General features: G+C 37.8%; 1 protein-coding gene across 2 annotated transcripts in view; it reads left to right on the forward strand.

Annotated features, from left to right (window-relative positions):
• Positions 1-12,888, forward strand: part of ARIH1 (ariadne RBR E3 ubiquitin protein ligase 1) — a 123,361-nt gene that overhangs the window by 91,645 nt on the left and 18,828 nt on the right. For both annotated transcript variants that reach the window (XM_059055990.2, XM_067029308.1), the window contains exons 6-7: positions 9,432-9,498; positions 10,819-10,925. In XM_059055990.2, coding sequence (XP_058911973.1) covers positions 9,432-9,498; positions 10,819-10,925 — 174 coding nt within the window. The remainder of the gene's footprint in view (positions 1-9,431; positions 9,499-10,818; positions 10,926-12,888) is intronic.

The raw sequence follows: 12,888 nt of genomic DNA on the forward strand, positions 1-12,888 counted from the left end.
AAATAATATTCTATTATATGGATATTCCATATTTCTCCATCAGTTCTTGGACATTTGAGTTATTTATACTTCTTGTAGAAACGTTTGTTATTATTTGAACATTTGTGTGCAAGACTTTTATTGAACACATGTTTTTGATTCCTTGGAGTGAAATTGCTGGGTCATATGGTAATTCTGTGTTTAACTTTTTGAGGAACTGCCAAGTGCACTAATCTTTTGTTTTTTTTTGCGGTACGCGGGCCTCTCACTGCTGTGGCCTCTCCTGTCGCGGAGCACAGGCTCCGGACGTGCAGGCTCAGTGGCGATGGCTCACGGGCCTAGCTGCTCCGCGGCATGTGGGATCTTCCCAGACCAGGGCATGAACCCATGTCCCCAGCATCGGCAGGTGGACTCTCAACAACTGCGCCACCAGGGAAGCCCTCACTAACCATTTTTATACCTCATTTTCAGCATCTGCAAGATGTGGAAGTTTACTCATTTAAAAAATCCTTATTAAACACTTACCACGGTCCAGGCAGTGTACTGGACATAAGAGATATTTTCTTATGTGTGTATAATGTGCCATAGGAACTAAGGTAAAGGTGGTCTGTGTCTAGACTGGTATGGTGAATTGTCAGAAAAGGCCTCCATGAGTAACAGTACATCTTAGCTGAGTGAAATTAATTAATAATAATAGCAACTTCATCTTATATTTATTGAGTGCTTAATTATTTGCCAGGCACTATTCTAGTCGGCCAGCTCTATTTCTGCTCTCCATCTTACAGATTAGTAAACTGAAAAATGGAAAAGTCAAAGAACTTACCCTCAGTTCATAGCTACTACATTGTGAAGCCAGTATTCTAACCTAGGTTGTCCTACCTCAGAGCCCGACTATGATAATCTTTTGTTTCCTTTCCAGGGGAGGTGGCCCCAAGCAAAAGCCTCTGAGGAAGGGTGGTGCATACTCTTTTGAAAGAATACAGATATGAGGGGAGTACACTGAAAGTAGCTCAGGACAGGGTGGGGTCTTTTTTTTCTTTCTTTTTGGCCACACTGCACCAAATGCAGGATCTTAGTTTCCCAACCAGGGGTAGAACCCGTGGTCCCTGCAGTGGAAGCTCAGAATCTTAACCACTGGACCACCAGGGAAGTCCCAGGGTGGGATCTTAAGGAAGAAGAGAAGTGAGTGGGATACGAAACTTAAGAAATAGATGAAGCCAAATTGTACAAAACTTTCCTGTTCATTTAAGAGATTTTAATGAGATTGGACTATGCATTTTTAAACATCTTTATTGGAGTATAATTGCTTTACAATGATGTATTAGTTTCTGCCTTATAACAAAGTGAATCAGCTTTACATGTGCATATGTCCCCATATCTCCTCCCTCTTTCGTCTCCCTCCCACCCGTCTAGGTGGTCACAAAGCACCCAGCTGATCTCCCTGTGCTGTGTGGCTGCTTCCCACTAGCTATTTTACATTTGGTAGTGTATATATGTCCATGGCACTCTCTCACTTTGTCCCAGCTTACCCTTCCCCCTCCCCGTGTCCTCAAGTCCATTCTCTACATCTGCATCTTTAGTTCTGTCCTGCCCCTAGGTTTTTCAGAACCTTTATTTTTTCATTCCATACATATGGGTTAACATACAGTATTTGTTTTTCTCTTTCTGACTTACTTCACTCTGTATGACAGATGCTAGGTCCATCATCTAACTACAAATAACTGAATTTGTTTCTTTTTATGGCTGAGTAATATTCCATTGTATATATGTGCCACTTCTTTATCCATTCATCTGTCGCTAGACACATAGATTGCTTCCATGTCCTGGCTATTGTAAATAGAGCTGCAATGAACATTGTGGTACATGACTCTTTTTGAATTATGCTTTTCTCAGGGTATATGCCCAGTAGTGGGATTGCTGGGTCGTATGGTAGTTCTATTTTTAGTTTTTTAAGGAACCTCCATACTGTTCTCCATAGTGGCTGTATCAATTTACATTCCCACCAACAGTGCAAAAGGGTCCCCTTTTCTCCACACCCTCTCCAGCATTTATTGTTTGTAGATTTTTTTTTTTTTTTTTTTGCGTTACATGGGCCTCTCACTGTTGTGGCCTCTCCTGTTGTGGAGCACAGGCTCTGGACGTGCAGGCTCAGCGGCCATGGCTCACAGGCCCAGCCGCTCTGCGGCATGTAGGATCTTCCCGGACCGGGACACGAACCCATGTCCCCTGCATTGGCAGACGGACTCTCAACCACTGCACCACCAGGGAAGCCCCTGTAGATTTTTTGATGATGGCCATTCTGACTGGTGTGAGGTGATACCTCATTGTAGTTTTGATTTGCATTTCTCTAATGATTAATGATGTTGAGCATCCTTTCATGTGTTTGTTGGCAGTCTGTATATCTTCTTTGGAGAAATGTCTATTTAGGTGTTCCACCCATTTTTGGATTGGGTTGTTTGTTTTTTTGATATTGAGTTGCATGAGCTGCTTGTATATTTGGAGATTAATCCTTTGTTAGTTGCTTCGTTTGCAAATATTTTGTCCCACTCTGAGGGTTGTCTTTTCATCTTGTTTATGGTTTCCTTTGCTGTGCAAAAGCTTTTAAGTTTCATTAGGTCCCATTTGTTTATTTTTGTTTTTATTTCCATTTCTCCAGGAGGTGGGTCAAAAAGGATCTTGCTGTGATTTATGTCATAGAGTGTTCTGCCTATGTTTTCCTCTAAGAGTTTGATAGTGTCTGGCCTTACATTTAGGTCTTTAACCCATTTTGAGTTTATTTTTGTGTATGGTGTTAGGGAGTGTTCTAATTTCATTCTTTTACATGTAGCTGTCCAGTTTTCCCAGCACCACTTACTGAAGAGGCTATCTTTTCTCCATTGTATATTCTTGCCTCCTTTATCAAAAATAAGGTGACCATATGTGCGTGGGTTTATCTCTGGGCTTACTGTTCTGTTCCATTGATCTGTATTTCTGTTTTTGTGCCAGTACCATACTATCTTGATTACTGTAGCTTTGTAGTATAGTTTGAAGTCTGGGAGCCTGATTCCTCCAGCTCCATTTTTCTTTCCCAAGATTGCTTTGGCTCTTTGGGGTCTTTTGTGTTTCCATACAAATTGTGAAATTTTTTGTTCTGGTTCTGTGAAAAATGCTAGTGGTAGTTTGATGGGGATTGCATTGAATCTGTAGATTGCTTTGGGTAGTATAGTCATTTTCACAGTGTTGATTGTTCCAATCCAAGAGCATGGTATATCTCTACATCTGTTTGTATCATGTTTAATTTCTTACATCAGTGTCTTACAGTTTTCTGCGTACAGGTCTTCTGTCTCCTTAGGTAGGTTTATTCCTAGACATTTTGTTCTTTTTGTTGCAATGGTAAATGGGAGTGTTTCCTTAATTTCTCTTTCATATTTTTCATCATTAGAAAATGATGTATAGGAATGCAACAGATTTCTGTGCATTAATTTTGTATCCTGCTACTTTGCCAAATTCATTGATTAGCTCTAGTAGTTTTCTGGTAGTGTCTTTAGGATTCTCTATGTATAGTATCATGTCATCTAAAAATGGTGACAGCTTTACTTCTTCTTTTCTGATTTGGATTCCTTTTATTTCTTTTTCGTCTCTGATTGCTATGGCTAAAACTTCCAAAACTGTGTTGAATATTGGTGGTGAGAGTGGGCAACCTTGTCTTGTTCCTGATCTTAGAGGAAATGCTTTTAGTTTTTCACCATTGAGAATGCTGTTGGCTGTGGGTTTGTCATATATGGGCTTTATTATGTTGAGGTAAGTTCCCTCTGTGCCTACTTTCTTCAGAGTTTTTATCACAAATGGATGTTGCATTTTGTCGAAAGCTTTTTCTGCAGCTATTGAGAAGGTCATATGTTTTTTTTTCCTTCAGTTTGTTAATATGGTTTATCGTATTGACTGATATGTGAATATTGAAGAATCCTTGCATTCCTGGGATAAACCCCACTTGATCATGGTGTATGATCCTTTTAATGTGCTGTTGGATTCTGTTTGCATTTTTGCATGTATGTTCATCAGTGATATTGGTCTGTAGTTTTCTTTCTTTGTGACATCTTTGGTTTTGGTGTTGGGGTGATAGTGGCCTTGTAGAATGAGTTTGGGAGTGTTCCTTCCTCTGCTGTATTTTGGAAGAGTTTGAGAAGGATGGGTGTTAGCTGTGTTCTAAATGTTTGATATAATTCGCCTGTGAAGCCACCTGGTCCTGGGCTTTTGTTTGTTGCAAGATTTTTAATCACAGTCTCAATTTCAGTGCTTGTGATTCGTCTGTTTATATTTTCTATTCCTTCCTGTCTCAGTCTCGGAAGGTTATGGTTTTCTAAGAATTTGTCCATTTCTTCCAGGTTGTTGGAATATAGTTGCTTGTAGTAATCTCTCATGATCCTTCATATTTCTGCAGTGTCAGTTGTTGCCTCTCCTTTTTCATTTCTAATTCTATTGATTTGAGTCTTCTCCCTTTTTTTTCTTGATGAGTCTGGCTAATGGTTTATCAATTTTATCTTCCCAAAGAACCAGCTTTATTTTTATTGATCTTTGCTGTTGTTTCCTTAATTGCTTTTTCATTTATTTCTGATCTGATCTTTATGATTTCTTTCTTTCTGCTAACTTTGGAGTATTTTTGTTCTTTCTCTAATTGCTTTAGGTGTAAGGGTAGGCTGTTTATTTGAGAGTTTTCTTGTTTCTTAAGGTAGGATTGTATTGCTATAAACTTTCCTCTTAGAACTGCTTTTGCTGCATCCCATAGGTTTTGGGTTGTCGTGTTTTCATTGTCATTTGTTTCTAGATATGTTTTGATTTCCTCTTTGATTTCTTCAGTGATGTCTTGGTTATTTAGTAGTGTATTGTTTAGCCTCCATGTGTTTTTTTTTTTTTTTTAACATTTTTTCCTGTAATTGATATCTAGTCTCATAGTGTTGTGGTTGGAAAAGATGCTTGATATGATTTCAGTTTTCTTAAATTTACCAAGGCTTGATTTGTGACCCAAGATATGATCTATCCTGAAGAATGTTCCATGAGCACTTGAGAAAAAAGTGTATTCTGTTGATTTTTGATGGAATGTCCTATAGATGTCAATTAAGTCCATCTTCTGTAATGTATCATTTAAAGCTTGTGTCTCCTTATTTATTTTCATTTTAGATGATCTGTCATTAGTGAAAGTGGAATGTTAAAGTCCCCTACTATGATTGTGTTACTGTCGATTTCCCCTTTTATGGCTGTTAGCATTTGCCTTATGTATTGAGGTGCTCCTATGTTGGATGCATAAATATTTACAATTGTTATATCTTCTTGGAATCGATCCCTTGATCATTATGTAGTGTCCTTGTTTGTCTCTTGTAATAGTCTTTAAAGTCTACTTTGTCTGATATGAGAATTGCTACTCCAGCTTTCTTTTGATTTCCATTTGCATGGAATATCTTTTTCCATCCCCTCCCTTTTAGTCCGTATATATCCCTAGGTCTGAAATGGGTCTCTTGTAAACAGCAGATATACGGGTCTTGTTTTTGTATCCATTCAGCCAGTCAATGTCTTTTGGTTGGAGCATTTATTCAGTTTACATTCAAGGTAGTTATTGATAATATGTTCCTGTTACCAGTTTCTTAATTGTTTTGGGTTTGTTATTGTAGGTCTTTTCCTTCTCTTGTGTTTCCTGCCTAGAGAAGTTCCTTCAGCATTTGTTGTAAAGCTGCTTTAGTGGTGCTGAATTCTCTTAGCTTTAGCTTGTCTGTAAAGCTTTTAATTTTTCTGTCGAATCTGAATGAGATATTTGCTGGGTAGAGTAATCTTGGTTGTAGGTTTTTCCCTTTCATCACTTTAAATATGTCCTGCCACTCTCTTCTGGCTTGCAGAGTTTCTGCTGAAAGATTAGCTGTTAATCTTATGGGCATTCTCTTGTATGTTATTTATTGTTTTTCCTTTGCTGCTTTTAATATTTTTTCTTTGTATTTAATTTTTGATAGTTTGATTAATATGTGTCTTGGCATATTTCTCTTTGGATTTATCCTGTATGGGACTCTGCGCTTCCTGGACTGGATTGACTATTTCTTTTCCCATATTAGGGAAGTTTTGAAGTGTAATCTCTTCAAATATTTTCTCAGTCCCTTTCTTTTTCTCTTCTTCTTCTGGGACCCCTATAAATCGAATGTTGGTGCATTTAATGTTGTCCCAGAGGTCTCTGAGACTGTCATCAATTCTTTTTGTTCTTCTTTATTCTGCTCTGTGGTAGTTATTTCCACCATTTTATCTTCCAGGTCACTTATCTTTTCTTCTGCCTCAGTTATTCTGCTATTGATTTCTTCTAGAGAATTTTTAATTTAATGTATTGTGTTGTTCATCATTGTCTGTTTGCTCTTTAGTTCTCCTAGGTCCTTGTTAAACGTTTCTTGTATTTTCCCCATTCTCTTTCCAAGATTTTGGATCATCTTTACTGTCATTACTCTGAATTCTTTTTCAGCTAGGCTGCCTATTTCCTCTTCATTTGTTTGGTCTGGTGGGTTTTTACCTTGCTCCTTCATCTGCTGTGTGTTTCTCTGTCTTTTCATTTTGCCTAACTTACTGTGTTTGGGATCTCCGTTTCACAGGCTGCATGTTCTTAGTTTCCGTTTTTTTTTTTTTTGGTGTCTTCCCCCAGTGGCTAAGGTTGGTTCAGTGGGTTGTGTAGGCTTCCTGGTGGAGAGGACTGGTTCCTGTGTTGTGGTGGATGAGGCTGGATCTTGTCTTTCTGGTGGGCATGACCGCGTCCACTGGCGTGTTTTGGGGTGTCTATGGCCTTATTATGATTTTAGGCAGCCCCTGTGCTAATGCATGGGGTTGTGTTCCTGTCTTGCTAGTTGTTTGGCATAGGGTGTCCAGCACTGTAGCTTGCTGGTCATTGTGTGGAGCTGGGTCTTAGCATTGAGATGGAGATCTCTGGGAGAGCTTTTGCTGTTTGATATTATGTGGAACCGGGAGGCCTGTGGTGGACACATGTCCTGAGCTCGGCTTTCCCACCTCAGAGGCAGAGGCCTGACACCCTCTGGAGCACCGAGAGAGACCCTGTTAGGCACATGGCTCAGAAGAAAAGGGAGAAAAAAAGAAAGAAAAAAAAGGAAGAAAGAAAAAAAATAAAATAAAGTTATTAAAATAAAAAATAAATTATTAAAAATAAAAAAATTAAAAAGTAGTTTAAAGAAAGAATTTAAAAAAGACAACCAAACCGAAAAAACAAATCCACCAATGATAACCAGTGCTAAAAAGTATACTTAAAAAAAAACAACAACAAAAAAACTGACAGAACCATAGGACAAATGGTAAAAGGAAAGCCGTACAGACAAAATCACACAAAGAAGCATACACATACAAACTCAGAAAAAGAGAAAGTGTAAAAAAAGAAAATATATATATATATATAAAAAGGAAGAGAGCAACCAAATGAATGAACAAATCTATCAATGATAATAAACTCTAAACACTAAACTAAGATAATCATAAAAGCAAAAACAAATTAGATGTAGAAAGCAAACCCCAGGTGTACAGTTGCTCCCAAATTCTACCACCTCAATTTTGGGATGATTTGTTGTCTATTCAGGTATTCCATAGATCCAGGGTACATCAAGTTGATTGTGGGGATTTAATCCCCTGCTCCCCAGAGCAGGCTGCTGGGAGAGATTTCCCTTTCTCTTCTTTGTTTGCACAGCTCCTGGGGTTCAGCTTCGGTTTTGGCCCCGCCTCTGCCCGTAGGTCGCCTGATGGCATCTGTTCTTCACTCAGACAGGACAGGGTTAAAGTAGCAGCTGATGTGGGGGCTCTGGCTCACTCAGGTGGTGGTGAGTGACGGGTAGGGATGCGGGGCGAGCCTGCAGCGGCAGAGAGCAGCGTGACGTTGCACAGTCTGAGGCGTACTGTGTGTTCTCCCGGGGAAGTTGTCCCTGGATCATGGGACCCTGGCCATGGCGGGCTGCGCAGGCTTCTGGGAGGGGATGTGTGGATAGTGACCTGTGCTTGCACACAGGCTTCTCGGTAGCTGTAGCAGCAGCCTTAGCGTTTTATGTCCGTCTCTGGTGTCTGCTCTGTGAGCCTAGGCTCGTGCCCATCTCTGGAGGTTGTCTAGGCGGTGCTCTGAACGCTCTCTCCTCACACACCCCGGAACAGTGGTCTCTTGCCTCTTAGGCAGTTCCAGACTTTTTTCTGGATTCCCTCCTGGCTAGCTGTGGCACACTAGCCCCCTTCAGGCTTTGTTCATGCAGCCAACCCCATTCTTCTCCTTGGGGTCTGATCTCCGAAGCCCGATCCTCAACTCCCAGCCCCCACCCGCCCCGGTGGGTGAGCAGACAAGCCTCTTGGGCTGGTGAGTGCTGGTCGGTACCAATCCTCTGTGCGGGAATCTCTCCGCTTTGCCTCTGCACCCCTGTTGCTGTGCTCTCTCTGGCTCCGAAGCTCTCATCCCCGCCCCCCGCCCCCCGCCAATCCCCGTCTCAGGCAGTGTAGGGGCTTCCTAGTGTGTGGAAACTTTTCCTCCTTCACAGCTCCCTCCCAGAGGTTCAGGTCATGTCCCTATTCTTTTGTCTCTGTTTTTTTTTTTTTTTTTTTTTCTTTTCCCCTACCGAGGTATGTGGGGAGTTTCTTGCCTTTTGGGAAGTCTGAGGTCTTCTGCCAGCATTCAGTAGGTGTTCTGTAGGAGTTGTTCCACATGTAGATGTATTTGTGGGGAGGAAGGTGATGTCTCTTTCTTACTCCTCAGCCATCTTGAAGGTCTCTCTGTGGACTGTTCATTTTTGATATCGTTCTTGCTGGCTTTGTGAGTTACTCTTTTTCTGCTTTAACATCATTTTCTTGTAATACTCACAGGAGTGTTTACCATTAAAATGAATGAAACTTAAGCTTCAGGGTTCTTCACTTCCATGGGTTCCTGTGAGTTCAAGAAATTCTTGTGAATTAAGGTGTTCTAGGTGGATAAAGGAAATCAGGTTGCAGTCAATAAGCATTTCTGATAAATTACCAAAGAAGGAGGCTATCAGAATTATATCTAGCAAAACCTGGATCCATTTCTGAACATTCCTACCAACATCCCTTATTTCACACACAGATTTTTGGGAGGGGATCTTAGAAAAGGTGGCTGAGAATTGCTGTCTTAAGGCAAGATATCAGAGTCAGAAAACTCTGAGAGGGGCCTAAATTTGACAATATTGGTAAGTCATTAGGCTACAATACAAACTGGGTAAAAACAGAATATTTAGAGTATAAGAAATGGGGAAATGTCTACCAAAATAAAACTTTAGAAACTTTGAAATTATTGTTTTGATTCCTGCAGTTCCATTTGTTGACAGTTTATGTGTATTTTAGTATTTTCAATTTAAGGCAGTTTTTATAGCACAGAGCATTGACATTTTATTTTATAAATGTGGAAAATATTCTTAGCTGAAAACTTCCTAATAAACTTTTTTTCTCGGTTTCAGGCGCCTCATCACAGATTCAAAAGTTAAATTAAAGTATCAGCATTTAATAACAAATAGCTTTGTAGAGGTAAGTGATCGCATAAATTTTCCTTCTTTAAATAAAAGGAATTCTGTTTATTAATAGAAATATCAGTTTGTCTTATATAAGAAACACCTTTACAGTAACTTCAGTTTTTATCTTCATTTATGAAGCATACCAAAATACCTTTATTCTCAAAGGAATGTGATAAACCAATAAGTAGATGTCTTTTCATCGATCTTGAGCTTTGAGAATAAAATTATTTTATAGTCTTCCTTTATCCCTAGCAGAGAATTTTAGCTGATTATTAGTGATGTCATGTATAATCATGTTGGGCACTCTAACTCTGCTATGTCTCTGCTTGTTTTACCTTCCATTACCAGTAAACTTCATTTAAAAACAATTATGTAGTGTTTTTTTGTTTGTTTTTATCAAATATGTCTTAACAGAAGTTGGCAAATTATGGCCTGCCTGTTTTTGTAAATAAAGATTTATTTGAACATGTGCTTTTATTCTGTGACTGCTTTTGTGCTGCAGTGACAGAGTTGAGTTATTGCTAAAGAGGCCATATGGCCCATGGAGCCAAATATCTCTACTTTCTGGCTCTATGTGAAAAAAGTTTGCCAGCCCCTGTACAAGAGCACCAGTGTAACTTGGTATTTCAGTTCTAGAATGTAATTTTAATTTTTATTAGAGATTAAACTGAAGGTCAGATCTTCTAGAAAATAGCATTTTTTAGGAATAGTATATTTTTTGAAATGGTCAATAAACTTGAGTTCTGATGGAGTGTTCCTTGAGCCATGTTTTGTCTCATAATAAAAATACTTCAAAAGTTATATTTCTTTTGATGAACTAAAATGGAATCTTTTCTGTGGTTTAGGCACTGGCTTTTGTTCTTAGAAGAGCTTTGTATGGTCAAAAAGAGAAATTCCATGTGTATCCCTCAGCTTGTTTCATGCTATTCTATAGCATGTAAATGCCTTCCCTAAGTAGAAGCATATCTTGTTTTCTTGTATGTTTTAAAATTGCCCTGAAATAGAACCATAGAGAAATTGATGCTTGTTAATGATCACATAATGGTGATCATTTATTTTAAAGTTCTCAGTGGGATTTTGAAGATCGAATAAGAGATAGGTTACATATTTTATAATACCAGGTCTTCAAGGGATCTATAATCTTAGAAGAACAGTACTTCCAAAAGCATTGCTGTAGGAGACTAAGTATTGGTGGCAGGTTTTTATGTGTCGGTGACACCATCCCCACTTTGTGATAGTGGGGAAGTAGTATAAATAATTGTATGGTGTATTGGAAAATCTTGCATCATGATTTAATTTGCTGTCATTTTTTATGTTCCAACTTGTATTGCAGTGCAATCGACTGTTAAAGTGGTGTCCTGCCCCAGATTGCCACCATGTTGTTAAAGTCCAATATCCTGATGCTAAACCTGTTCGCTGCAAATGTGGGCGCCAGTTTTGGTAAGCAAGTGATTTCCTAAATTGGAGTAGTGCACATAGCTTTTGTATTTATTTTTGTTAGTAAAATAGTAGAAAAAAAGCAACTATACCCCAATTTTAAAAAAGAAAAAAATAGTAGAAAATATTCTTTATCTGAGGTAGGTGGGTGATGTTGACCTTAAATAGTTTGTATTTCTTTCAAATAAAAATTAGATTAAAAAGTCACATCTTAAGATAGTTTTTCCTCTTTCTCTGTTGTTCTAACTTATGGATTTATTTTCTTATGGGAAAAAAAATGTAATCACATTCTCTTGTGTGCTGCACTGGAAAACGTATATGGCAGCAAATTTAAAGATCTGGGACAAAAACTCAATTCTTCTCATTTCTTTTCTTTTTTTTCAAGTTTATCCATTTTCTATTTATTATTACATTATTTATTGTAAATTTAAAAAGTTCTTCTCATTTCTGATTGACTGCTTATTTTGTCAAATTATGTTTGGTTCCCTTATGGCTCTTGATCTGTTTTCAGGTTCTCTCTTAGGAAATAAAATACAGTTAGATGTTTTGTTTTTAATTTCCTTTATTCTGACAAGTTTAATCTTACTCCTAAAAATATGCAGATAAATTTGGAAAGATAAAACTTAGTTGATAGATGTACTTTCTTTAACTAAGAGTTCTTCTATGGGACCCCTGGCCACAGCTTTCTTCATAACCTGGATTCCTGGGAGTGCTATAGCATACTCTTTAGCCTTTGAATTTTAGGTTCAGTTTAGCAGGGAATTTCCAATATATCACGTATTAGAGAGTTAAGATGATCTTCCAATCCCTTATGGATCTTTTAGGAGTGAGAAGCCAGTCAAGCCAGGCGGCTCTGTAACTAACAAACATTTTATTGGTATTCCGTATCATTCTTTTTTTTCCTCCAAACATCTATAGAATTAGACATATACATCATTAATACTAAATATTTCCAAAAAGAGTGAGTAAACTCATAGAGATTAAATTTATGTAAAATACATGCTATTTTGATAAAGATTAAATATGCATTATTGTTTCAGAGTTTACCCTGTAGACAGAGGGTAGAGTCTGATTCCTTACCTACTTTCAAATATACTTTTAGTATGAAATATTTCAAATACAGACTTAAGTGTAGAGAATAACAACCAATAGTTACAACCCAGCTTAATCAGAATCAGTATTTTGTTTGTTTTTGTCAAGAAATAAAACCTGACAGATACATTTGAAGCTTCTTGATGTTCCCTTCTCCATTCCATTCCCCATGTTCATCTCCAGAAGTAACCATTATCCTGACTTCATTTAAACTGATGTAGCACTTTATTCTTCTAATTTGCAAGGGATTTTGGGCATTTCCAAATTACTTGATTAGCTAATTAATCAGCCATACCATGGTTACTTTTTCACAAGCATTTGTGTTTATTCTTAATTTATACTTTTTAAGCAAATGTATATACTATGTGACTAGATAACAGAAAGGGATTAGCAATTAATATAGTCTTAGAGAATATGTAGATATGGTCTTTTGCTTTATACCTTGTTTGGTACAATTTATCTCTACTGGCTGAGGTTCATTTGTTTGGATCATGCAGAGATGTTACTTGTTTGCTTCCCACATATTGCTTACTGTGCATTAGTACTAAAGTATAGAATTACCCTACAAAGTCATTCTTTAACTCTTCATTTGGAGTGTTAAATAAAATATTTAATATATGCCTATGAAGCGTTGGTTGAAATTTAAGTTCAAATTATTGAACATGATTTCATTTTGGTTTCAGTTAGATAATGGTTGCAGCAAGGAATTATACATATTAAAAACTATCAGAAAAATACAAATCTATACTGATTTTATTGTCTTTACAGTTTGGTAGCTATTTAAATAGTCATCTATTATGAAATTGTCATCATAACATGTCTTCATGCTTACAAGTCATTCCTCATTTCACACACAGACACCCAAATATGTGTT

The sequence above is a fragment of the Kogia breviceps genome, chromosome 3 (genome assembly GCF_026419965.1).
Source record: "Kogia breviceps isolate mKogBre1 chromosome 3, mKogBre1 haplotype 1, whole genome shotgun sequence".
Classification (NCBI taxonomy): domain Eukaryota; kingdom Metazoa; phylum Chordata; class Mammalia; order Artiodactyla; family Physeteridae; genus Kogia; species Kogia breviceps.